The sequence below is a fragment of the Nomascus leucogenys genome, chromosome 11, assembly GCF_006542625.1.
Source record: "Nomascus leucogenys isolate Asia chromosome 11, Asia_NLE_v1, whole genome shotgun sequence".
Taxonomy (NCBI): domain Eukaryota; kingdom Metazoa; phylum Chordata; class Mammalia; order Primates; family Hylobatidae; genus Nomascus; species Nomascus leucogenys.
In genome coordinates this window covers 109,598,652-109,624,885 of record NC_044391.1, presented here as the reverse complement: position 1 = coordinate 109,624,885, position 26,234 = coordinate 109,598,652, and the positions used below count along the sequence as shown (strand labels likewise).

The following is a 26,234-nucleotide window of genomic DNA, read 5'->3' as shown; positions in this document are numbered from 1 at the left end:
TGAAAAGTTTCCTAGTGCTAAATGAAATATTGGAATACTCCCCTGGACTCTAGGTCGGCTACTGTCAGAGGGGTTTTTACAAGTCCAGACAACAAAAATGTCCATCTTCTTATCTGAATAACCAATCAGATGATGATTAAGAGCAAAAAGCAACCAGGAAAACTGTGACATTCGCTTCTAGAAAGTCACAATGACCAGAGCCAGTGACATGCCTAAAAGCCTACCCAGCCTTAATAAACACACAATGACCTACATATGTGGAATAAAAGTAGGAAATAATTGCAAAGCAAGCTGCTCCTGCTATTACTGCTTCTTCTGCTGCTGCTGCTACTGTTGCTGTCAGAGTCACAAACAAGCTACAAATCAACTGGGGCTTGCTGACCCAAAAGGAACTAGGCAAAGGGCCAGGAAGAAATAAGCATCTCAATCACCTCTTTGGTATGTTTTCATGGATCAAGATATCCTTGTATTCTCAGCCTATAGAAAACAAGCATTTTAGAATACATTAAAGCTTTAGCTGACCACGTTGTTTTTGCCCTGGCAACACTGTCCACTACCTCTACTCTTAACCTCCACAGCCGAGATCTCTTTCCATACCCAGCCTCCTCCTCCTCTATCACACTAACTGGCAGCAGAAAGACAGACTTTTATGATAAGGTGGTCCAACCCACGTAAAGCCAGTTCAGCTGGCTATTTCTGTGAGTTCATGAATGAATGTGGCCATACTGTGGGTTTGAGTTCTTTATGTCTAAAAGTAAAATCCTGTTGTTCTATACCTGAGACCATGATAGTCCTAGATCACAAGAATCACAAGAATCACAAGACAAAAATTTCAGTGCCAGCCAGGCGAGGTGGCTCAAGCCTGTAATCCCAGCACTTGGGAGGCTGAGGCAGGTGGATCACGAGGTCAGGAGACCACCCTGGCTAACCCAGTGAAACCCCGTCTCTACTAAAAATAAAAAAATTAGCCAGGCGTGGTGGTGGGCGCCTGTGGTCTCAGCTACTTGGGAGGCTAAGGCAGGAGAATGGCATGAACCCAGGAGGTAGAGCTTGCAGTGAGCCGGGATCACACCACTGCACTCCTGCCTGGGCAATAGAGCGAGACTCCATCTCAAAAAAAAAAAAAAAAAAAAAAAAAATTCCAGTGCCAGTTTTGCTAAAACTTGAATTGATTTTCAAATTATCATTGTTAAACTAAACACGTAAAATTAGTAAGTAGGAAAATGAGGCCGGGCATGGTGGCTTACACCTGTAATCCCAGCACTTCGTGGGGCCGAGGTGGGCAGATCACCCAAGGTCAGGAGTTCAAGACCAGACTGGCCTATGTGGCGAAACCCCATCTCTACTAAAAATACTAAAAATTAGCCGGGCATGGCGGGGCGTGCTTGTAAAGTCCCAGCTACTCGGTAGGCTGAGACAGGAGAATCGCTTGAACCCAGGAGGCAGAGGCTGGGCGACAGAGCAAGACTCTGTCTCAAAAAAGAAAAGATTATAAGCCACTATTCATCATACATATATATGAGCTTTGAATTGTTTTCACAAGAATAGATGCTCAAGAGCGCTTGGAGGCTGACTTTAAAATAAACCATTTCAGAGATTTCTCTACTTTTCCACTAATTCTGGGCACAGCTCAGGTTACTCTATGCTTACTCCTTTGAAAAGTAACATCTTTCAGTAGCTTTACTCATCAACTCCTTGAGACATGCAGCACCTATCTCTCTCCTGGCCTGATCATTCCTCTGACTTTGCATCATTTCTTAAAAGGGGAAAAGAAATCAATGTGAGGATATCATAAAGGGACACATTTCTACTCAATAACAAAGAGAAATGTTTAACATTTGAAGTAATCACCAATGCACAAAACCCTTCTGTTTTCTAATGAGGAGGGCCTGGAGTTACATTAGCAAGCCTGGCCATTTTGCAGGACCAAACAGAAAAGGAGAGATGAAAACCAGAGGTATGCAAATACTGAATAGTAGGCAAATAAAAGCAAGCCACAGGACTGGGAAACAAACAGAGAAGCAGAATTAGAAGTTGTCAACTGGAAGTCACCAAGAAAAGACGAACAAAGATATCATAAAAAGAGGAAGTTAAATATTGAGCCCCTGAATTCAAAGCCATCAGATGTCAGCAGGTAAGTCCCCACGGATCTGAAGGAAGTCTACCAGACAACTCAGAATTGTTTGCATGGGGTTTCCTGCAAGTGCAACATGTTTTGCCTTAATTTATGTTAACAGTATCACTTGGCATCCAACAACAGTTCTGGGGATATCACCCTTATATTTAAAATAATAACAAGCCCGTACAATAAATTGTCAGTGGTTTCAGAACTAAGGGTAGGTTCCACAGCTAGAAACACAGGGCCTATCACACTTACTTTGAGCTCTCCTTCCTCTGTGTTTTAATTCTTTTATTTTATTGCTGAAAAATCTACTCCCCTATCTGAAAATTAAGGTCCCACCCAGCCATCAAAGTTCAGTTCAATTTAAATTGTTTCTATGAATCCTTCTTGCCTCTCTCCAATCACAGTTAATTTACTTCCCTCACTCTCCACCACTAATTTAGGACTTAGATTATGCTTCTGATCAACGTATGATGACTAAAGCATAATTTACCATAAAACGACTTAAATGACTGTGTATATGCATCTTCCGAACATGATTCTGAGTATCTGATCCATCCCCTTATCCTGCAGCACTGCCTCACCTATCATAATTCCCCATAAACATTTTGTTATGTAGGAAAAAATTACAAGATTCAAACAATAGAAAGGAACTTGAATGTATTAACTCTAACTCTCTTGCAAGTCCAAAATTCTGAGACACGTATCTTCTTTGTAACTACCCTAAGCAATGTTATATAATACTAATACTTGCCCATGGCCTGGCTGAAAAGAGGAAGAAATGACCAACTGTGGGGTCAGATAAGAATAAAAATAACTGGCTGGGTGCGATGGCTCATGCCTGTAATCCTAGCATTTTGGGAGGTCAAGGCGGATGGATCACAAGGTCAGGAGCTTGAGACCAACCTGGCCAATATAGTGAAACCCCGTCTCTACCGAAAATACAAAAAATTAGCCAGGAGTGGTGGTGGGCGCCTGTAGTCCCAGCTACTTGGGAGGCTGAGGCAGGAGAATCGCTTGAACCTGGGAGGTGGAGGTTGCAGTGAGCCAAGATCAGGCCACTGCACAGCAGCCTGGGTGACAGAGCAAGACTCTGTCTCAAAATAAATAAATAAGTAAATAAATAAAACTAACTGACCGTCCCAAGACTGAGACTCAGAGCATTAAACCTATGATGCCAAGTTCTAAGGCTATAGTCACTAGCATATATGTCTACTTATAAGAAGTATTCAATTTACACTGAATGAATGAAGAACAAATGAATTAACAAAGTGATGGCTGAAGTGTCACTACAAACATCACAGGCATGGAGGTCACGTTGATCCTGATGGAAAAGCAAATCCTTCACCTGTTTTCCAAGTTTCATCTTTCCACATGAAAATGAGAATTGTTAAACCAAGAATCCTTAAGGCTAAATATTTATTTGCCTTTTTTGAAGAAATAAAAGCTTATAGCATATATCAAAAATTCAGACAGCCAAGCAAAATTCCGGCGTCACCTGGTCTTTCCAAATAAAAACGTGTAACCCTCTGCAATGAATCTCAGAGCCTTGCAGTCTGCTAGGGGACTAAAGCAAAACCAAGTTCATGGGTCATCTGGGTCAAGGCCAGGAGTCAAGATTTTTCAGATTCAATAAAACCTCTGTCAGAAACCAGAGGATCCATCCCTTCTTGGATCTCAGTTTCCCCATTTCGGAAAAAAAAAAAAAAAAAGGGAAATTAATTTAGCAAATACTTAAAAGGACTGTAACTAGATGCCTGGTGCCAGAGTTGAACTAAATGATCTCTAAGGTCCCTTTCTGCTCTCAAAATCTTACAACTCTTATAATCACTCTTAGTAGACGTTCTTTTGGCTCTGACCTGAAAATCTGGCTGGAAACATAAACAGTCTTCTACATAAAAACACACATTTACCAGCTATAATTTGGACTTGGCAACATGAGGTTTTACCATAGCTGAGAGGAAAACGTGCAGAATTTTCTCCAGTGATCATGCTACTTTAGGCTCTACCATGGCTCATTTCTATAGGTGGTACAAACCTGGGCCAGAGCAGGGCCAAGACACTATCACATCTAAGTCACTTTTACACAAGGGGACGGCACGTTCATTTTCTTTTGAACGTATCAACAATCTTCCATATGAAGCGTCTCAAAAATAACAGGCCTCTCCCTCCCAGATTTGTCCTTTTCCATTTGGCAAACTGTATTTTATTTTTTATCTTCCTCCCTTCTGTTTTACAGAGAACAGAAGCCAACATGGCAACAGGCGTTTTGTTTATTTCCTTCCTCTTCAAAAACAAAGCCATGGCTTGAGTACTCTAACAGAACAAGGTCCACCCGAAAAAAACTCTTCATTGTCTTTTGAAAGCCCCATGTTTGAATTTTTTAATGGAACCCACTGGAAAATCCTTACTATTCTTCTTACATATTAATAGTGATTATTAAGATAACATCAAAATATTTGTATAGCCCTTTCAGTTTAATACTTTCAAATCCATCTGTATTTCATTTAGTTGTAAGAGGTATATATATTTGTTTTGTTTCTAATGAAGGGTAAACTGGGACTCAGCATGCATTGCTCAAGATCACACAACTAGAATAATCTACGTAACTAGTTTTCAATCACGAGTCTTCTGTCACTACTTCAAACAACATTGTGAGAACTAAAGATTTAAAATGCAACAAAATAGTTTCTATGACAATCTAAGAGAGGAAACAGAGTCAGTGACTTTAAAAATTGTACATATTAAACAATATGCAAAAAGCCAACCTCAGCAAAGTAGGACCAAAGGTATATTAAAGCCAAAGCTAAGGATTTCTTCATTTTATTAAAAAATGACTAAAACTAAGAAAAATCACTCATATTGGTTTTATTTGCCAAGGGTTCTATCTGTTGCATAAAATAAATACAAACTTTATAGGATTCTCATTCATCATTGGCATCTGATAGTTGATTTTATTAGTATACACCAAAATAAAATGCAAGAAATTCATGGCCTATATTTGCAATACACATATTTTTTAATAGCCTTAAAAGATCTAGACTCCAGAAACTGAATTGGTACTTAACTGGTTATAACTGCAATTTACTGATTTCAAATGATAGATAATATCAAAAGCCTTTTCTACTTCTTAATATCTACTATATGAAAATACACTCCCCAAGAAATCTCTAGAGCTCATTCCCTCCTCTCCTTCTTCAAGTCCTCGTTTAAGTGTCGCCTTCTCAGTGGGGCCATATTGATGATGCCTATCCTAGTAGGTAAGCCTTGACCCCATCCCTGTTTCTCCACTTATCCATTCTAATGTACTTTGTAATGTTATGTATCTTGTTTATTTCCACTAGTCCCACTAACTTTTACGTTCCCTGAGGATAGAGTGGTGTCTGCCTTTTTTGCTATAACATTCCTAGTGCTTGAATAATGCCCACATAGGAATACAGAATATTTGTTGAGCGAATGAATCATTTCTTTCTTTGTCTCCTTCAACCTCAAATTTAGGAGAAAGAAAGGCAAATAATAGAACAAACCATTTAAGCAGTTGTTCCCTAAGACTTTTTCTCTTTTACACTTCTTATTATAGGATATTTTAAACATATACAAAGGTATATGTTTAAAAGACTGTATGCCTATATCCAAATATCTCATGTATGCCATAAATACATATACCTACTTGTAGCTACAAAAATTAAAAAGAAAAAATAATACTGTAAAACAAATGAAAAAATTAATGAGCAATAAGTCAGTATATTGTATGTTCCACAAATGATATTAGATATTTTTTAAAAGGTAGACTGAATAACAGAACAAACTTCCATGCACCCAACAGTTATCAAATCATAACCAACCCTATTTCACCCATGTTCTCACTCAATAGTTTCCAACCCTTATTATTTTGAAAAAAATTACCAGACGCCATTCCATTTTATCTACAAATATTTCCAATGTTTCTCTGAAAGACAAAGAAGACTCATTTTTTTCTTCAATATATCTATATGAACATAGTCACACCTAAAACTATAACAATAATTCTATTACTTTATTAGATTTTCTTCTTGACATAAAGAACTTCTTCAGCTTAAATGGTGGCAGCTTTCAGCAGTTATCTATGATCACAGTCTGAGAACCACTTCTAATGTCACATCTGATTCCAGCCCCGAGTTACTTTGCAATTACCACTCTCTGGAACCCAAGAGTTCTATATAATTGATATGTATAATGTGCACCCTTGAACTTACCCAGAAGAGAAAATCCTAAGGATACTTGATGTTGCTTTTGCTAGAAAAATGTTGCTGACCAAACGGATCCACATTAACCAACTACAACCTTAAAATGTCAGCCTTACTCACTTGAATGCAATGTTTGTAGATAGAGAACATGGCAATAAAAAGATATGGCTGTATGTCCTCCAAAATAACAAGGAAATGTTGCCTTCTCAAATAGTATTCCTAAAAAAAAAATGGCTTTGGGATCTGAAACAAAATTAGTAGGCAAAAGTATTTCGAGGGCTTCAGAGGGTAAGCCAGCAGAACTCTGGGAAGCTTGAGTTGGGTATGTTGCATTAAAGTACCTTAGATCTTCGTAAGTTGTAAAGCTCTCAATAGGCTCTGGATAAATGTTTATCCAGCACAGAAACAATCATGAAATTCATGAGCTCCCTAGGATGGCTTATAAACATGACTTTAACTTCAGCTCTTACCTGTACTTTGAAAGCCTGTTCATCAAGAGGCGGTGGAGGAGGAAAGTTTCCAGAGATAGATGGAAGGGCACTGGAATCATCTAGAGGTGGAGGTGGGGGTGGAAGAAAATCACCTACAGAAAAGAAGTAAACAACATGAAGTTAATAAGGATGCAATGTTATATAGTACTCTTATGATATATTTGCCGGCATTTTACTTCTTTATAATTGGCTTTGACACATAATTTTTTGTGTTGTGCAGAAATTATTCCCCATCTTAGTTTAATTAGTAGCCTTAATTAGTAGTCTTAACTTTCAGAAGAAAGAGTATCGGATTTGATATTTAGAAATGGTATAAAAGCTAGTCTAGAGGGGTCAATATATTAAGCAAAGCAAAGAATGAGCTTGGGTGGGAGATAGGGTTACTGAATTTTATACACCTTTGTGCTCGCCCTCAGTACATTTTCAATCAAATAGAGGAGGAAAAAAAATTGTACAAAACTAAAGATAATACAAGGTGCAATTTATGAAGATGCATGAATAACCTCTGGAAATTAAGATAAAGTGGAGGATCATGGAAGTCTCAGTGGATCATATAATTTTCCTGAAACATGATGTAGAAAGTACGTCCATCCTTGGTAGAGAGACAGGAGAATGTAGGCATGGAGATCAGAAAGTTCAGAGCATAGAGAATAAAAAGCAAGTCATGAGATAGGAAGAACATGGGACACGGGAATGTAAAATAATGCCAGTGGGTTACAAAAATTAGATACGTGATAAAATTAAGCTTTTTACCTGTTGCACATCAAAAAAAGGGTTTGAATTTTATCATGCATGCAGCAGAGATCGACCAAGGATTTATGAGAAAGAAACACTTGGTTACAATATGATTTACTAAAGACTAATTTAAAAGTCCATGTAGGGCAGATTAGGAGAAATGAATATGAAACACCCAATTTAGAAATCTATACATAATCCAGGCAAGAAGTAATGAGACTTTGGGATATTGAGAGAAACCTAGCATTACCAACAAGAGTAGCACACTGCTGTTAGAGTTATTGAGGGAGGGAATCTAATCTCTGTGATCTAATCTCTGTGATCTATACACATATATCTAAGAGCTTTATGGTCCCTGGAATGAAACCTGTTTAAATAGTCTGCAAAAAATTGTACTGGGGAAACAGAAACGTCTACCTTTTAACCTTTTCTTTATTTGTTATTTTCCTATTAAAAATAATGTTTTTGATGTGTTGGAGAAGAGATCTTTTCTATTTATGGATGAATAGCTTTTCCTTGCATTTTAGTTGCTCAACACTTTGCGGGTTAGGGCAGCAGTCTCCATCATTAAGTGAGTTGCTTTTAGATATTATCAAAACATCACAGTTTAGGCCCTGAGAAATAGAAGTATAAGAATGGAAGAGTGAGCACAGTAGAATGACTGTAAGTAGGTTTTGTTGTTCTGATACACCTTTGAAATGGTTCAGTTTGCCTCTATTTGCCTTATAAATAACAGTCTTAGAATTGAAAGTGTAGCTAAGCCAAGAACTGTCAGGTCTAGCCCCAAGCCAAATTCAGACTGCTAAGCAATCAATAGCACTATCTCTCGAGTACTCTGCTTACTAGACTCACACCATGCCAGGCAGTGTGCTAAGATTTTCATACCCTGCCACCGAATCATACAACAATCAACGCTGATGGTTCTCAAACTTTAGAGTTCATCAATAACTCTGGAATGTCTTATTAAAATACAGATTTTTGGGTCCTGGATCCAGAGATTCTGATTCAGTAGGTCTGGGGAGAACTCCAGTAATTTTCATTTCTAATAAATCCCTGTGTGATTGATGCCTTTGGGTCTGACAGCACACTTTAATAACCACTGCATGTTGTTACTACTTTAGACCCACAGGATAAGAAACGTTCAATAACTTACATCATAAAGAAAATTTTCTACTCCTCTTATTCTCTGGGTGCACAAATCTGGGGAAATAATTTGTCCATATCCTTATGACAATTATAAATCCCATAAACCTGTATGCATTCCATTCAGTAGTTTTAAACATTGGTTAAATACCAGAATCACCAAAGAAACACATTTGAAAATGCTGATGTCCAAATTCCAGCTCATAGCAATTCAATCAGAATCTTGGGGATAGAAGACAGGGAGTGAGAGGGTCAGGCACCAGGACACCTATAAAACCTAAGAGATTCGAACCTGCAGCCAGGATTGAGAAACTTTTATTTGGCCACAGACTGCATGAAAAAATATTTCATGCTTGTTAATTAAAAAGAACTGTCAAGAAGTTCTCTACTGCCTTTAAAGGTCATAATGTATGAAAAGAATGCTCACAATGAGATCTTAGGCAATGAGGCAAAAAAGGTTTAGGTTGCTGTTCACAATCTAATTTCCAGGTTCAAATGTTCTATCTGAACCTATGTTGTATGAGTCCGTTCTCTCACTGCTATAAATAACTGCCTGAGAATGGGCAATTTATAAAGAAAAAGAGATTTAATTGACTCACGGTTCTGCAGCCTTGACAGGAAGCATAGCTAGAGGGCCTCAGGAAACTTACCATCATGGCAGAAGGTGAAGGGGAAGCAAGCACGTCTTACGTAGTGGCAGGAAAGACAGAGCAAGAAGGGGGAACTGCCACAGACATTTAAACCATCAGATCTTGTGAGAACCCACTCACTATCACGAGAACAGCATGGAGGAACCACCCCCATGATCCAATCCCCTCCCACCAGATCCCTCCCTTGACACATGGGGATTACAATTCGAGACGAAATTTGGGTGGGGACACAGAGCTAAACCATATTACTATGTCTTCTCATACCCACTTTATAAAAGGATTCCTGGGTCCCCTCTTATACTTCATCAGATTCTGTTACATCATGGGAAATTTTCGGAGCATCAGACAGTATCAGAACTGAACAAAATCTTGGAGATCATATTATCAAACAGAGGCCCTGGGTGACTGATGTGATTGGCTCTGAGATCACACTTTGAGAACCACAACATGTTATTTCTACTTTAGACCCACAAGATTGGAAAGGTTCAATAAACTATGTCATAAAGAAGCTACACGAAAAGTCCAAAATATCACAACAAATAAGTCTTAAGAAGTACAACTGTCTGTCCCTTCCAAATATATCCTTCTTTACTCTGTTTCTCTAATAGAACTTAGACTTAGTGAGGCACAGGCTGATGACAATCCTGGGCAGGTCAAAAAGAACAAAAAAGAAAAGTGGAATGTTTTTGGTTTTTTTAAGAAACAACTTGAAAAGATGGACTCTATATTCGAAGCATGAAAAGGCAGATGTTTAAAAGCCCTCGTGATAAACACATAATTATCTGCTTTATTTAGATCAATTATTAAGTCAGACCAAAGTTTTCAGTTCTTTAAGCTTAACCATCAAAGGGTCCTTACTGCATTCCTTAGAGGGGAGCTCACGTTTTCAAAAGATGTAGAGGTACAGGCAAATGTCTCAAAAACAGATACAAATCTGATAAAAGGAGAGGAAATGGCTCCCTTGGAGAGAGGCATAAACTAACCGGGACAGTTTCAATGAAAAACTGCTAATAACTATCCTAAATCAGACTACAAGTTTAAGAGAATTCTAACTTAGAGCTCATCATTTTAATAGACAAGTAAATAAAGGAAAATGCCTCTAAGTTGCTGTGAAAATAAGTTCAGCTTTAGAGAGAAGGCAGAATTATCATGTTTAAGAAAAATGGGAAAACGAAAAGAACTGTATTTATATGAGTAGAAGAAGGGGGAAGGAGGTCTTCTCCATTCTAATAGATTTCTGAAAACAATGAAAGAATGAAAGAGCATGGGGCTTTGATTCCTAGGTGGTGATCCTTTTGGAGGAAAGCCCCTGGATGAAATGAAATGCAGTACCTCCCAGCCAGCACTGCTAAGCTGTAGACCTTCATATTAGTGCATGCCCTGTCCTCTCTGCCTTGCCTCCCAGATTCTGTGACCTACAGGGAAATTGCAACTCACCTCGCAGATTCCGTGACCTACAGGGAAATTGTAACTCACCTCCCAGCCTCTGAGACGTACAGGCAAGCTTTTAAACAAAACAAAACAAAATGTCATCCGGCAATTGGCAGCGATATATCAAATCTAAAATGGAAATGTCCAGTTTTAGAAGCAGTAGAGTGGTCATAGACACGTGCCTTCAGACCTGGTCCCTCCATACTCCTCCACTCATCCTCCAAATCCTACCTACATACAAAATATATTTATGCCTCAATTTTCATGTAAAACGGTTTATTCAAAGTTACATAGCTGGTGAAATACAGAGCAGGAAATGGATTCTCACTCTCTTGGAGAGATGCTGAGACGTATCTTGCTTGATTTGCTCCATATGAACCCAAATCATTCAGCTAATATTCAAAAGGTTTTTGCTGTGTGCAAGAGGTAGCAGCAAGAAACAGTTAAATGAGGAGTTGGACAAATCAAGTATTCCATCTCTGATTCCCAAACACTACTTTCTGCCAATTTACTTCAGAAAACAGCCTGTTAGGCATATTGTTAACTCAAAAAGGGAGTGAGGAAAAACTCCGGAGGACCTAGCTATGCATATTTTCTCAAGCTCTCCCTTTTAGTCTAGGGGTAAAAAGGATGCGGCATTGAGAAGCAGGGATGGTTAGCTGGGACCAGCTGAGCTATTCCCCACTGTGGTTACCCTAACGCTTGTGTCAGTCAGACACGAAAGGCATCTACCTAAAGGCATCTACCTAATGCAGAGCTTGCTTATCCCTTTATGAAACAAAGGCCCCCATCGGAGGCTGAAGATAACAAGAATTTACCTGCAAAGCAAGTAAATTACTAGTTATGGCTAACTGTGGTAGAAAAACACATGGGAACAATTCAACTCTATCAACAAAGTTTGGATTCATTTACTGTTGTACAAAAAGAAAACAAAAGAGCATCACGCTCTTCTTCAACTAAATACCCATATAAAACCTACACACACATCCAAGGATTTAGGTAGCAGCCCTTTTTGCGCCTCATATACAGTTCTATCAGAGCATCTGTAATACTTGATTGCATTTGTGTGTTATGATCATTCCCTCCCGGTTAGAACTGCAGCTTCTTACAAGTAGAGTCCACTCACGATTTATCTTTATATGCCCATCTCTAGTCACAGGTTTGGGCCAGAACATCCTCAGTAACTGTAGGTCACATGACTGAAAAATAAAACCCCATTCAATTCCTTAACTGATGTTTTAATAAATGACCTGGTGTCTTTGACTCGTACATCTCAGATGTCAATGTTCCAGTCATCAGGGAATCTAGATCAAATGCAGACTCTGATTCAGGTCCACACTAGGGCCAGAGATTCTGCATTTCCAACATGCTCTCAGGTGCTGCTGACATAGACCCACGGGCTGCACTGGCAGTGACATGTCTCCAGCTTCTGCTAGCCGGCAGCTATTGCTTCTCCCACTTTGTTGAGGGGAGAATTTTTGGTTGTTGGAGGAAAATCTAACTATTAAGGTAAACATAAAACCATGTAGATACTCCACAAGTTAACTTTCTAAATTATGAAGTCAAAAGAGACTGGGTTGGAATACACACATACATACACACACACACACACACACACACGGTGAACACTTTTTAAATCATGGTTAGCAAAGCGTAAGTTTCAAGTAAAGACAGTTATTCATTTCCATTAATAGTAACTAGTGGCCGGGCGTGTGGCTCATGCCTGTAAACGCAGCACTTTGGGAGGTCGAGGCAAGCAAATCAGGAGGTCAGGAGTTCAAGACCAGCCTGGGCAACAGGGTGAAACCCAGTCTCTACTAAAAATACAAAAATTAGCCAGGCGTGGTAGCGGGCGCCTGTAATCCCAGCTACTCAGGAGGCTGAGGCAGAGAATTGCTTGAACCAGGAGGCGGAGGTTGCAATGAGCCGAGATGGAGCCACTGCACTCCAGCCTGGGCGACAGAGCAAGACTCCATCTCAAAACAACAAAAAAAAACAAAAACAAAACCGAAAACAAAATAGTAACTAATACAGAAAAAAATATATGTTTGAAAGGAAAATAGTACGAAATTTTAAGTCCAAAAACTTAAAACACAAACCCCAGCTCTACCCTTTACTTCGGGCAAGGCAATTCTATAGTCCCAGACCCAGTTTTCCTCACCTATGAAATGAGGATAACCACAGCTACTTCACAGTGTCAATCTGTGGATCAAAGCAGCTAACACAGTAACTCTGAAACTTTTTGACCACAACCTAGATTAAAAAAATATATTTTATATAATGTGGTAATATTGCTATCTAGATATGTACACGTACATGTATACTAGAAAAAAAGGGTTTCATGAAACCATACCTACTATATAAATAAAACATACATTGAAATGCTCTGTTATTTAAAAAAAAAATTGGTTCTGACCCACTAAATTGACTGTGACCCAGAAATAGTTCTCAATTTACATTTTGAACATAACTGAGCTAAATTACGTGCAAGTGATTAGTACAATGTCTACATATATATGACAATGCTTTCTTTTCCCTCATGCACAAGAGGGCAACTGAATCTAAACTTGATCACTCAAAGGAGGGGACCAAGCTCCCTGAACAAGGTCCCTTAAAGACAAAAAGTGAGAGGATAAAACAAATGTAACAGCAATGATGATCTCCATAAGGCAATGGAATTATGCCACAGCTATAATGTACACCTCACAGACTATAGGCAATTTATTATGAAACTAAATAACTGAAGACTTCACTTACAATTTCAACTTCAACTCCATCTTCAATTTGCATCAAAATACGTGTGCCACCAAGAAAACTGTACCAGAAAGCACCTTGGGTGAAATACTTTTAAATGAAGCATTCAAGGCTTAGGACAGCATGTATAACGTTATGATTTCTTTAATAATGTATATACATACATGTATGTATTATCACGGACTATCTTTTAAATGGAGTCCCAAACTATTGATAACAGCAAGTTGCCTCTATGAAGCTAAATTTTGCAACTGAGGAATGAAAGTGAAAGGGAAATACTCTTCATTATACAAATTCTTAACTTGTCATTATTTTACCCATTTATAATTTTTAAATAACACATATGCACAAAACAGAAATTTTCAGTACCTGAAAATGTGTCATCTCCAAATGTTCAGCTGAGTAAGGTTTTAAAAACCACCAGGAAATGCATTACAGCAAAGGCCAAGGGAAAAATTGAGGATACATCCCATTTAATGCATCACTTCTCGGCCTTCTCAACCTATTTACAGTGCACTGATTGGAACTAACAATATGAAAGCAATTGCACTGATTTGCTCAACATGCCATTTCTATTAGAGATGAAACCTTTTCAAGCTCTTTTCCTGTCCCACTCTGCCCTTCTCTCTGACAAGGAAGGGGTTATTAATTTGACTGATCCAGCTACTACTGTGAAAGTCTCAGTTTTAGAAAGCAATACCCAGGAAATCTCCTTCTTAAACTTCCTGCTTCAGACCTCTGAGCATCTGGCTCCCAGGACAGACCAGCTGGAATGTTGTACTTCTTGACTCTAAAGCAAAGGGTCAGAATGTCAAGCCAGGTCTTCAGGAGCTGCAGCTCACTGAGTATGTTGACTTCCAAGATATAGTGGTGTGAGAAAGATATGGGATAAAAATTCTACTTATTCCTAGAGCCAAAGCCTCTGCACTATCTCAGTGGGATCACAGACCTCTGTCCCAGAGAGAGAGCAAGCACTTATGAGGCTATTAATAAAGCAGCACCTGGATTCTCATTTTGCTCTGTTTCTACAGTGTGAAACTCCTTTGAGAACTCTCTGGGAGAGTGATAATTATCAGGGCAAAGCTTGGCCATTCCATGTTCTCTGTCCTCATTGTCATCAAAATAGCACAATATATCTCCCTTCAATGACACATCTTCCTCTGTAAATAAGATACGTGACCTTGACCGAGGAACATTAATTTTTTAGTTATCATGCTAGATAGCCTTAAACTTCAGGTTCCTTTAATGCATCAGAAAAATTAACCTTTCTATTTTTCTTCCATTTGTATTTTCTGCTATTTAACTGGAAAACATTATTACTAATTTTGATAATACTCAATTTGCTAACAAATTAATTTAAAAGGAAGAACTAAGATTAAAAATATTGATGAAACACAGAATTGATAATAGTATAGGGAAACCAGCATTCTCATATGCTACTGCTACTAAACTTTTCTCAAGAAAATTTGGCAAGAGGAATCAAAAGCCTTAAAGATATTTATAAACTTTAATTCAGCAATATCACTTTTAATAAATTATCCTACCAAAGAAGTAACTTAACATGCAGAGGAGCATGTTAAGGAAACTTCATCACAAAGCAATGTAATGCAAACACTCAGAATGTTCATTAACACGGTACTGGTCGAAAAATAAATTGCAATCATACACTGGGAAATTGTGTGGTCACCAAAATAATGATATCGATCTACATCTTACATCTATTTATTCATCGAGTGCCATCTATATATCATACATTATTCTAGACCCCAGGGAAAAACAAACAAAGTGTGCTTCTCCACAAGCCCCCATGGAACTTATACTCTAACAGAAGAAGAATGCTTAAAAAGTAAATCAAACATACTGAATATCAAATGGTGAGAAGGGTTATGATGAAATGTAGGCAAGGAAGGGGGTTGGGACTGCTAGGGTGGTGGTGGGTGTTGCAATTTTAAAGAAAAAAAAAAAGAAAATGGCCTCACCAAGGTGATACTTGGGGAAAGACTTAAATCTAGTAAGGGAGTAAGTATTGGCATATCTGGGGGAAGAACATAAAAAATTGCTTTTCATATCTTTTGTTTGTTTGTTTGTTTGTTTTTGAGACGGAGTTTTGCTCTGTCACCGAGGCTGGAGTGCAGTGGCGCAATCTCGGCTCACTGCAAGCTCTGCCTCCCGGGTTCACGCCATTCTCCTGCCTCAGCCTCCTGAGTAGCTGGGACTACAGGCGTCTGCCACCACGCCCGGCTAATTTTTCGTATTTTTAGTAGAGATGGGGTTTCACCATGTTAGCCAGGATGGTCTCGATCTCCTGACCTCGTGATCCGCCCGCCTCGGCCTCCCAAAGTGCTGGGATTACAGGCGTGAGCCACCACGCCCGGCCTGCTTTTCATATCTTATCATTTAAGAAACAAAGGAGGTTATTGAATAGTGCTTATAATATGGTCACAATTTTATATAGGCCGGTATGTTAACAGGGGTTGTCTATAGCTCATGAGATGCTAAGCATTGTTTTTAAATTTTTATCCTTTTGGCTTAATTATTATACAATAAGTGAATTATAGGCATGCGTTTTTTTAAAAACCAAAAATAAGATACTTTAAAATGAATCGCAGAATCTACTCAAACCCAGCGTTTAATTTTAATGCATCAGTATATGTACTCAAGCCAAAATTTAATGTCCCTGTCATCTTTCTAAATAACTTAGCTTGAAATGCTCTTTGAGATTCTCAAATTAAAAAGCAAGAAGAATTATCTTTAAAGTAGATGACGTCTCCCTGATTTTAAATTGGACAGTTTCACTCCATATTTAGCTAATACAGAATATATCTGAGACTTTAAGAGTCCTCTTTTGTAATCACAAATAAGTACCCTGTACAAACGTGAGACACCTCAGTGTATTACATGAGATACAAGCATACTATAATTCTCTATCACGCAGTGGTTGGATAACAAATTCAATTTCTCAGTAGAAAACATTAAATGGATTTCAAATAGTATGAAATTAACGACAGTCTAGTTCTGCAAATCGACTAGAACCAAATAGCACTTTTGAATCCACCAAGTATCATTTGTTTTACAAAAACATAGTATTTGCTATCCAGACAACAAACCACACCATATATTTTTGACTTCCAAAGATGAGCATTCAAAATAAATAGGACAATGAGTTGAGCTTAATGCATCAGTCTTCTATCAGCTAGTGAGATATCTTTAGCTCCAATGAGAAAAAGTAAAATTACCTCAGTTTAAAAATGAAACAAAAATCTAAAAATTCATGTGATGGACAGAAAATGAGGCAACATCCCAGGAAAACAACAACAAAAAGTCTTAATTTACCAGTAAAAACAAAGAAGCTTGCAAACAAATATCAGAGTGCTGACAGAATAGTCCAAAAACATCCTTTCCCCTTAGGATTGGGACATTACCCTGTGGTGGTCATTGAGGCCAGAAGCTCACCACCCCTCCAAAGACAATGACGGTGCCTGAGGGAGCGTGGTTTCATAACAAAAACACTTTAAATAGGGCATTTAATTATTTCGCCACTGCTGTCTTTGGCTATAGAGGGAACCATCCTCATCGTCAATGACAATGCAGGCTTCCTTCCTGCTGAAACTCTATTACAGCCAATATTCTGCTCTTCGTTAGCTTAATTGGATAACTATTGGTTTCCCCTACCTGACTAACAGCTCCTTGGGGGCAGACTCTCTGTTTTATAATCTCTACATAAAGCATATAGAACACATATGAGATACTCAGTTAATAGTAATGATATTATTGCTATAAATTATTATTGGTACAAAACTACATATATTAAATTGAATAGAACTCCGAGAGAATGAACACATGAACTTTTCCCATGGTCAACTTTGTCACTTTTCAAATATTGACACAAGGTCAACAATGTACTACTATACTGGTGGGTCATAGGTCCTTCATGATACCAACAGCTAGACAGTTAATAACCTGTCTGAAAGTAGCCATCTAGTTAGGTTTTTTTGTTTGTTTGTTTCCACATTATCTTACTGAGGGTATGTCTTCGAAGTATAGGAACAGAGTCTTCATCCTTAAGTCACCACCTGGTTATGGGGGCACCCTAGCCTCCAGAAATATTGCAACCATCTTTACTGTATTGATCTTCTCCAATAAAAGATCCATTGATAAGCCTTACCCAGTATATGTATATCCCTTAGAGTATAAAGAGACGTTTAAATTTTCTTTTTAATCCCATAAAAGAGAGATGAAGATAAAGAAAGAGCAGAGAAATGAGGGAAGGGGAAGGATACATGTCATAGACAGAATTTCGAAATGCTTCTTATGTTTGAGGTGTTGAAACTCATCTGACTTTTAACCAGGGGTGTGTATCGGAATCTCCTGGGGCACTTTCTCGCAGTACATACTCCCAGACTTCACTTTAGAATTCTTAATTCAGAATCTTTGGGGTCGGGACCCAGATAAGGACCTCGCAAAGTTCCTGAAATGATTCTGGCGTATAGCGTTGGTTAAGAATCATTGACCTTCTGGAAAAACTAAGATTGAACAACTCTCTCTCTGAAATTAAAGATGACTAAGGTGACAAGGCAATAAAATGCAATATGTGATTCTGGATATAATTCTAGACCAGAAAAGAGACATCACTAGGACAATCAATGAAATCTAAATAAGGTTTATATATTAGAAGGAAGTATTATGTCAGTGTTCACCTGATTTTGGTAACTCTACCGTGGTTATGTAAGATGTCAATACTTGGGAAAACTGGGTGATGACTAAATGAGAATCCTTTATACTATTTTCAACCTTTCTGCAGGGTCTCAAATTACTTCAGAATGAAAAGTCAAAATTTATGTTTTAAATTTTAAGGAAAAAGTAAGTCATTGAACTAGTCCAATAACTTTTTTATAGCTGAATAAATTTTCCACCAGTGTGGTATGGAGAAATAGTCAAAGAGTGTAGAACCACACCAAGCAAGCCACTGTGAGCCCAAATATCCTAACTTCTAGCTAAGGACACACTTACCACAGCATATGGCAGACTTAGTGTGAGAAACTGAGACTTCTTGGGAATGGTGAGAAAACCTGCTATACCCCTACAAATTCAGAAGACTATGAAGAAGAGAAGAGGTTCTTACTATTTAGGAGACATGGAATAGATGAGCAGGAACATGTAAAATATCTCCAACAAAATCCAGGGTGAATGCAGCATGGCTAGGCTGGTAATCCTACCTCGATGATCAGCAGCAATTAAACCCCATAAAACTTCCTTTTCCCAAATGTTGGGGCTCATTCTCTTGCTTCAAGAGAATCCCCAAAGACAAGGATGGCTACATGAGGCCAGGGGCCTTCTGTGATTTCTCCAGTATTCATCTTTTATGCACAAATGACTTCAAATTCTTCTCACTGAGAAATTCTTGTTACTATTTATATAAAATGATGCCAACCATTACTCACTCTCCTTCAACCCTGACATTTATTTCATCAAGTCTGAAGCTTAGCAAATGCATAAATGCTTTAAAAATAATCAAATAGAGACACTCATTTCATTTCAAGGTGGTTGTTTCTTGGCATGTATTTTTTTTTTTCCAAAGGAATACTGGAGCTGACAGGTACTTGCTCTAAAAATTTACTTCACCACCTGCTAGCTGAAATATTGCTTTCATGGATTTATATTGTATTAAAAGGTCACTGGCTGTTTAAGTCTTAAACAGTTTTAATCATTCTAAAAGTCTCTTAACAGTAAGAAAAGGAAGCTCAGAACAAACAGCAGCAGGGACTCTAATTAAAAGGGCCAATTCATCTAATTTTATTTGGGGTTAATTATTCAGGATTCACTCTTTGATGTGTAAGGAATAGCAATTAGTAATTTTAGTGATTTGAGAATCATTGGAGGTGTAATCAGTTAAAATGAGTGAGTGTTTACAACACAAGATGGTGAATTAGTCCCTCTCAGCTGGAGAACAGGAACATTAGGCTCCAAGAGATCCAGGCTAAGGATTTCAGACCCTAGTAATAATAGTCACTTCAAAATCAAACACATGTCAACAGCCATCTAGCACTCTGTTTACTCTCTTAGCTGAGGTGAGGCACAGAAGCCTCATGAAACTGCCTTTATCCAGATCTTGATTTTTGCTGCTGTCCCCAACCGCTTCCCAGTATCTGGCTCTTGCGCCATGATAACCATAAATGCATTACATTAAAAAAGCAATTCTAAATGAATATACCATTTATAAGTAAAATAAGACCCAGAATAATTGTGGTACTCATTGATTTCACCTCTGAATTTCTGATTGCTGAATGAGCATCATCAAATGAACCTCTAGCTCAGTGCTCAAATCTGAATTTAGATAGGATAACCCACAGACCTGCGAACCTCCTCTTGTGTGCTCTATTTTTCTACTTACCTCATCACAATTCTCCCTATCACAAAGGCTGAAAACCCTTTTCCTTTTTGTCTTAACCACCCACTCTGAATACAAACAAGCTATATTAAATTACACCAAATTTTTCTAATTCATTTACTGGTCTGCATCTCCATTGCCACCAAAATACCTAATGCATATTTACCTCCTATCTAGACTAAACAAATAGCCTAGACAGTCAACATCCTTCCTAACCTAGGTTTTTCCAATGTATTTGATACAACTGTTGCTAGATTAAAAATATCATGGCTCTCTTTGAATAGCCAAAGCAATCTTGAAAAAAGGACCAAGTTGGAGGACACGCACTTCCTGATTTCACAGCTTATCACAAAGCTATAGTGATCAAAACAGTGTGGTCCTAGCATAAGGACAGACATAGAGACAAATGGAATAGAATACAGAGCCCAGAAATAAACTCTCTAATATATGGTCAATTGATTTTATGGCAATTATGATGAAGTTTTAGAGAATTACTGTTTGAGAGTATTATTGGAAGCTTGGTAAACGTCTCTTCTGAGCCTCCCAAGATTTGACAAGACCTCATTCCGAAAAGGAGGAATTCTCTAACTGGATGGGCCTCTTATGAGGCAATGGAGAGGAACTTGATAAGCTTTGTTGTCAAAGTTTGTCAACAAACTCTGGAATGTACTGGTGAGTATGTATCCTTTGAGATTACTACTGCAAACAGCAACGCCTGACATTTTATATTTCAGAATATGACTTTTGCTAAGCTACATACCCAGTAATCTGCCAGAATGATTCCTCTGGCTTCCTGGACACCAAGACTTTGCTCATGCCTCTGTCTCCATTAAGAGTTTCCTCTTCACTATCTGAGCCCAAGCTATTCTTGGAGGCCTATGTCACCCTACACTATTATCCTTTGCCACCAGACGAAAGCATCTTCCCACCTTCAGCCCTCTGTAGTAACTTTAGAGCACTTACCAAGGTGGATCTTGTGGAAAATTCATGAGACATTTACCTCACTAAACTGTGTGCTCCTTGAGGGCAGACATCATATATGAGTCATCATTCTATCCTAAAAGCACCTCTTCCAATGCCTCACAGAGTTGAGGTGGAGAAGATTTGGGAAAATATGTCCTGAGTGGGTATATGCAGGAATTCTTGACAACTACACCCATAAATCCTAGCCCAATAAATTAGTCTTTAAAGGAAGATTGAGAAACTGAGTGACTACCAATTTCAAAATGTGTGTGTATGTGGTTTATGTGTGCATATGTGTGTGTGTGTGTGTGTGTGTGTATGAGAGAGAGAAGAAAAGAGAGGTTGAAAGATTGAAATAGGGAGACTCAGTTGAACATCACCATGGGGATGAGCTCGGCAAAAGGAATACCCTCACCTCAATCACTGCTGCAGTTAGGTAACTTACATATATAAAAAAATAGCTCTGTGACATTAAAATGTGTAAGCTTTTGTCCACTTGGAACCATTTACTAGATGTGTGTGAACTTAGGGAAATCATGAAACTTTTGAGTCTCAATATTTTTGTTTGTAAAATGAGAGCAACAGCACTTACCTTTTATACTACCCAGGGTTGTATAGACCAAAGTATTTAAATTTAAAAATACGACATCCTGGTTTTTCTTCAGATGGTATAAATCTTTCGCCTTTTACTGAATTTAGAAATACCATAAAAACTATAATGTCCTACATAAATATAAGTTATTTTTACTGTGAGATTATTCTTTATGTGACTTGCCCAGAAACACATTCTTCACAAACATTTAGAAGCTCGAATATAAAATATAGTTAAGTGTTTATTGAATAGATGCTTTACTGTTAACATGGCTCTTAGCACACCAGGGTTCCAAAGAGTTAGGTGTAAAAGAAAGAGAGGGAGTGAGAGAAAAGCATAAGACCATAACTAAAACAATAACAAAACAAAGTCCTAGAAGCTAAATAAACAAATATTGTGTTCTCCCCAGAATGTTTAAAAATCTTGGAAAGGAACTGCATAAGGAGCCTCGGGGCAGTACTGACTTGGCACATCAAGCCCCTGTGCGACTGATTAACCCGACATTCCCCTGGGTAGGGGAGTATTACTAGGTCACTTTTTTTCTTTAATGGACAAACTGTTCTCGAACAATTTGCAAGACATAAACAAGCTATTGTAACATACCAATCAAAGAGGGTAGTTTTGTCCTCAAAAATGCGATGATATAACCAAGTCAAAACAACCACCACCACCACAACTGGGCAATCAGACAAACAAACATATCCCAATTCCGTCTGCCTAGTTCTGGATGGGCTCTTCTTTACCCACTTTGATGTATAAACACACAGTCCCACATCTGCGATGGTTAAGTCCCAGATCAATAGCAAAGTTTACAAGACCTCCAAAATCTATTGGATGTTCTTCATCCAAGAACTTAATGGTTTTTGAATTAGAATACAGAGTTCACACTATAAAGGGCTCTCTTGAAAAATCAACTTTTGTCTCTAAGGAGGTCCATCATAAAAAAGTCAATCCTTGGGTTTCGTTCACTCTGCTTTCTTCACTTCCTCAGATTAGGAAGTCATGTGATAGAAGACAGTCCCAAACTGCAAAATTTGGTGACGTGTTCTGGGCAGAAGTTCAGGCACCTCGTTATTTTAACAGACCAGGTCGGCCGGCCCAAAGACATAATTTAGCTGAGTGAGGAACTTGTTCCCTCCTCCTGCTTCATTTGGCCAGCTGCCTCAGAAGGTCTTTCATTCTGGAGTGCAAAGGATTTATTGCTCCCTTTTATTCCTCCAGCAGTAGTTCCAGTTCACTGAGTTTCAAGTTCAGTGAGCTCAGCCTTGGCATTCAAGGATCTCCTTATGTCTCATCCTAAAGAGAATTTGTCCCAGGTCCATTTGCCAAGGACATGGTGACAGTCCCCCTCCTGGCACTTGAGTCTCCAATACTATGCTTCTTCTTATAAACAGACCCATCCAATCACTTGAGTTCCCTCTTCAGGTCTTACTGGCACTTCCTTGGCTTAACTGACACTAACGGCGCAATGTTATAAACTGACAGAATAATCATATTAGACAGGAATTAGAACAGAATAAAGCGGTCCACTAGTCTATAGGTCAGCAAGCAACAGCCAAATGGCCAAATCCAGACCAGACCACCTCCTGTTTTTGTAAATAAAGTTCTTTTGGAACATAGCCAAGGTCATTCATTTACTTATCGTCTATGGCTGCTTTTGCATTCCAGTGGCAGAAATGAATAGTTGTGACAAATATCATATGGCCTATAAAACCTAAAATATTTAGTTACCAGATTTACAGAAAAGTTTGCCAAACCTGATCTAGTCCATGGACTCACATTACAGATAAGAAAGTTAAGATCTAGTAGGGTTAAACAGAGAGGAAATAAAATTTTCAAAGCAAAATACCCAGGGCAGTGCCAGGCATATGGTGCATACACACTGAGTAAATACCAGCTCTAGTGTTTGACAGGACATTGCGTATTCTTTTCATATGGAAATGGACTAAAATGATTTTTCAAAGATAGCATTGTTACCCTTGAGGAATTCATTGCCTAGAAAGGAGAACAAACATATAAACAGATAATTTTAACATGATATTGTGCGTATTAGTTTTCTGTTGTTACTACAACAAAGTACCACAAGCTTGGTTATTTAGAAGAACAGAAATATATTTATCTTGCAGTTCTATAAATCAGAAATCAGTTACGCATATCAGTGCACTAAAATCAAGGTGTTGGCAGGGCAGCATTCCTTTCTGGAGTCTCTCCAGAGAATCCACTTCTTTGTCTTTTCCAGGTTCTCAAAGCTGCTCCTCATTCTTTGGCTTGTGGCCCCTTCCTCTATCTTCAAAGCCAGCAAAGACACGTTCAGTGTTTCTCACATCACATCACTTCAAAGACCTCCTCTGTCCTCTTCTTCCATTTGCTATCACACTTGTGATAGCATTGGGCCCATCCTTATACTCCAGGATAATTTCATTATCTTAGGTTAGCTGATTAACAACCTTAGTTCCATCTGCATCATTAATTTCCCTGTGGCATGTACCCTAACATATTCACATGTTCCAGAGATTAAGACGTGGACAACTTTGAGGGCTGTTATTCTGCCCACCACAACATACCATAAGAAGGGAAGTCTGCACATAGTGCTACGCTCAGAGTAGGAACATCAGTGCAAGGACAAGTATAGACAAGAGCAAAAGTTCTTATATTCATGGTACCTATTTTCCAGAGTTCCTCATGATTTTCTAAGAATCTCTTTACCATTTCAGCATATTTTTAAAAAATTTAAACATATTATTTAAGATACTTCTATTTTTAATGCATTGTTCTATTCTTTTTGTAACTATAATCTTGCCACCACATTTAAAAAAAAAAAAACCCTATTTAATATTAGGTTGAGGAATTTCAGGAAGCAAGTCTGAGTTAAGATTGCAGCTAAAATAGTTTTATATTTTCCCCATAGGATTGCTTTTCTTAGGTCCATTTTATGGATAAGGAAACTATCCCTCAAAAAGAGTAGGAGCCTGACCAGAATCACACACACCAGAGCTAAAGCCTAGAGAAAATTGTTCTATCTATTTGAACCTTATAAACAGAATGAAAAATGTTAGTGCAGAGTTTTTGCAATGATCTGCATGGCAATGCCATAAAGGCGGGGGGAGGGGGGTGGTGATAAAATCCATCACATTGAGAAAAATGAATGTTATGATTAGCAAACAGGTGGAGTTTACACAGCATATATATATATATACTGAGATGACAGAAACCACTTTTTTCAAGTATATTTAGCTCTTCAGACAAAAATATAACTGAGACTAAAAGACATAAAAATATGAGCCTCTACTGTCATTATGATATAGAAAGAAAAATTACAAGTTTATTTAGGGAAAAAATGAAGAGATTCAAAGCACCATATTAACAAAGGTATTATCAATAGGTATTTATAAACCCTGAAGATTAAGGGCAAAACTTAAATAGAAATTACCTGGTTTGAGGATATGAGAGTGCCAGATAACTGGAAGTATTCAAGTAGAGGCAGGAAGGCCACTTGACATTAATATTATAAAGAAGATACAAGCTTTATTAATCCAAGGAAACTGCTTAGTAGCCCTCTCGACACTGATGGTTTATGATTCTATGACTCAACATGCAAGGGCCAATTAATGGCAATAAGAGACTGAGGCTTCCTTTAATAGGTATAGCCAGAAAGCTCCTCCTGATACCATAAGATGGCAGTTAACCTAACTATAAGCAGGCACTTTCCAAGCACATTACTTAAAAATAAGTCTCTAGGCAAGATCAGACAAAAAGCAACCAGTAACGTGGACAATACCAATGAATGACCCTGACCCTCTCATCTCACTGCCATGTTGAAAATGAAGCTTTTAATATTCAGAAATTTCCACAAGATTATACTCTACTGAACTATTGAGCCATGATTTTCTATATGACAAATGAGTAGTCACCAGGCAGTCTAAAGGAGAGTACTTAGGATTTTGATCCTCGCAAATCTTGCCCCTTCCTCCTGCCCTGCCAGGAATCCCTAAACCTTCTTCATGGAAATAGCCTATCCCCTTTGACTTAATGGGTAGTTCAAAGTCTGATAGAAAGGCTTGAAAATACATGAGAACTTTCTGACTTGGCCCTTGATAACTGAGATGCAGGTGATCAAACAACATTTCTTAAATTAAGGTGTACACACTTCCACACTTACAATGAAAACCAAGTAAAATACCAAATTACCAAGACGGAAAATTCCCACCATGAAAAACAAGAGCTACTCAGAAGAGAAAAACAAGACATCCAGTCACAGGAGCTACACGGCCTCCTATTAAGAGTAAATATACACACATTCCCACGCCGAACTTTCTCCTTCTGAATAGAGCTAAAGGTGCAGGAAATAGTTTGATAAAGACATTATATTACTTAGACAAAACTGAACTAGGTTATCTGTTTGTTTATTAGATTGTGGCTTTCGACACTTTGTTCTACCCTAAAAGCTCTTGACATGAGCCGACACACACATTCTTTGGAATGAAGGCTTTTGTGAGAATATTTTATGGTACTTAGGCTCTTGAAAAGACCTGTGAAAGCAGTCACACCAGAGGATTAAGACCAGTGTTTGGGGCCACCACATCAGGATGGTCCAATTCACTTCACACAGCCTTAACTAGGACATGTGAGCTTTCTTGGACATAACACCAAATAGTTCCGACTTACTCATTGCAGAATTTCTCATATTAACCCCAACCCACTCATCATAGTTACAAACCAAACACCAGGTCCTGGGTGCC

At 38.2% G+C, this 26,234-nt stretch overlaps 1 protein-coding gene across 3 annotated transcripts in view; it reads right to left on the bottom strand.

The window, feature by feature from the left end:
• Window positions 1-26,234, bottom strand: part of LPP (LIM domain containing preferred translocation partner in lipoma) — a 715,816-nt gene that overhangs the window by 379,513 nt on the left and 310,069 nt on the right. For all 3 annotated transcript variants that reach the window (XM_030822968.1, XM_030822969.1, XM_030822971.1), the window contains one exon: window positions 6,819-6,931. In XM_030822968.1, coding sequence (XP_030678828.1) covers window positions 6,819-6,931 — 113 coding nt within the window. The remainder of the gene's footprint in view (window positions 1-6,818; window positions 6,932-26,234) is intronic.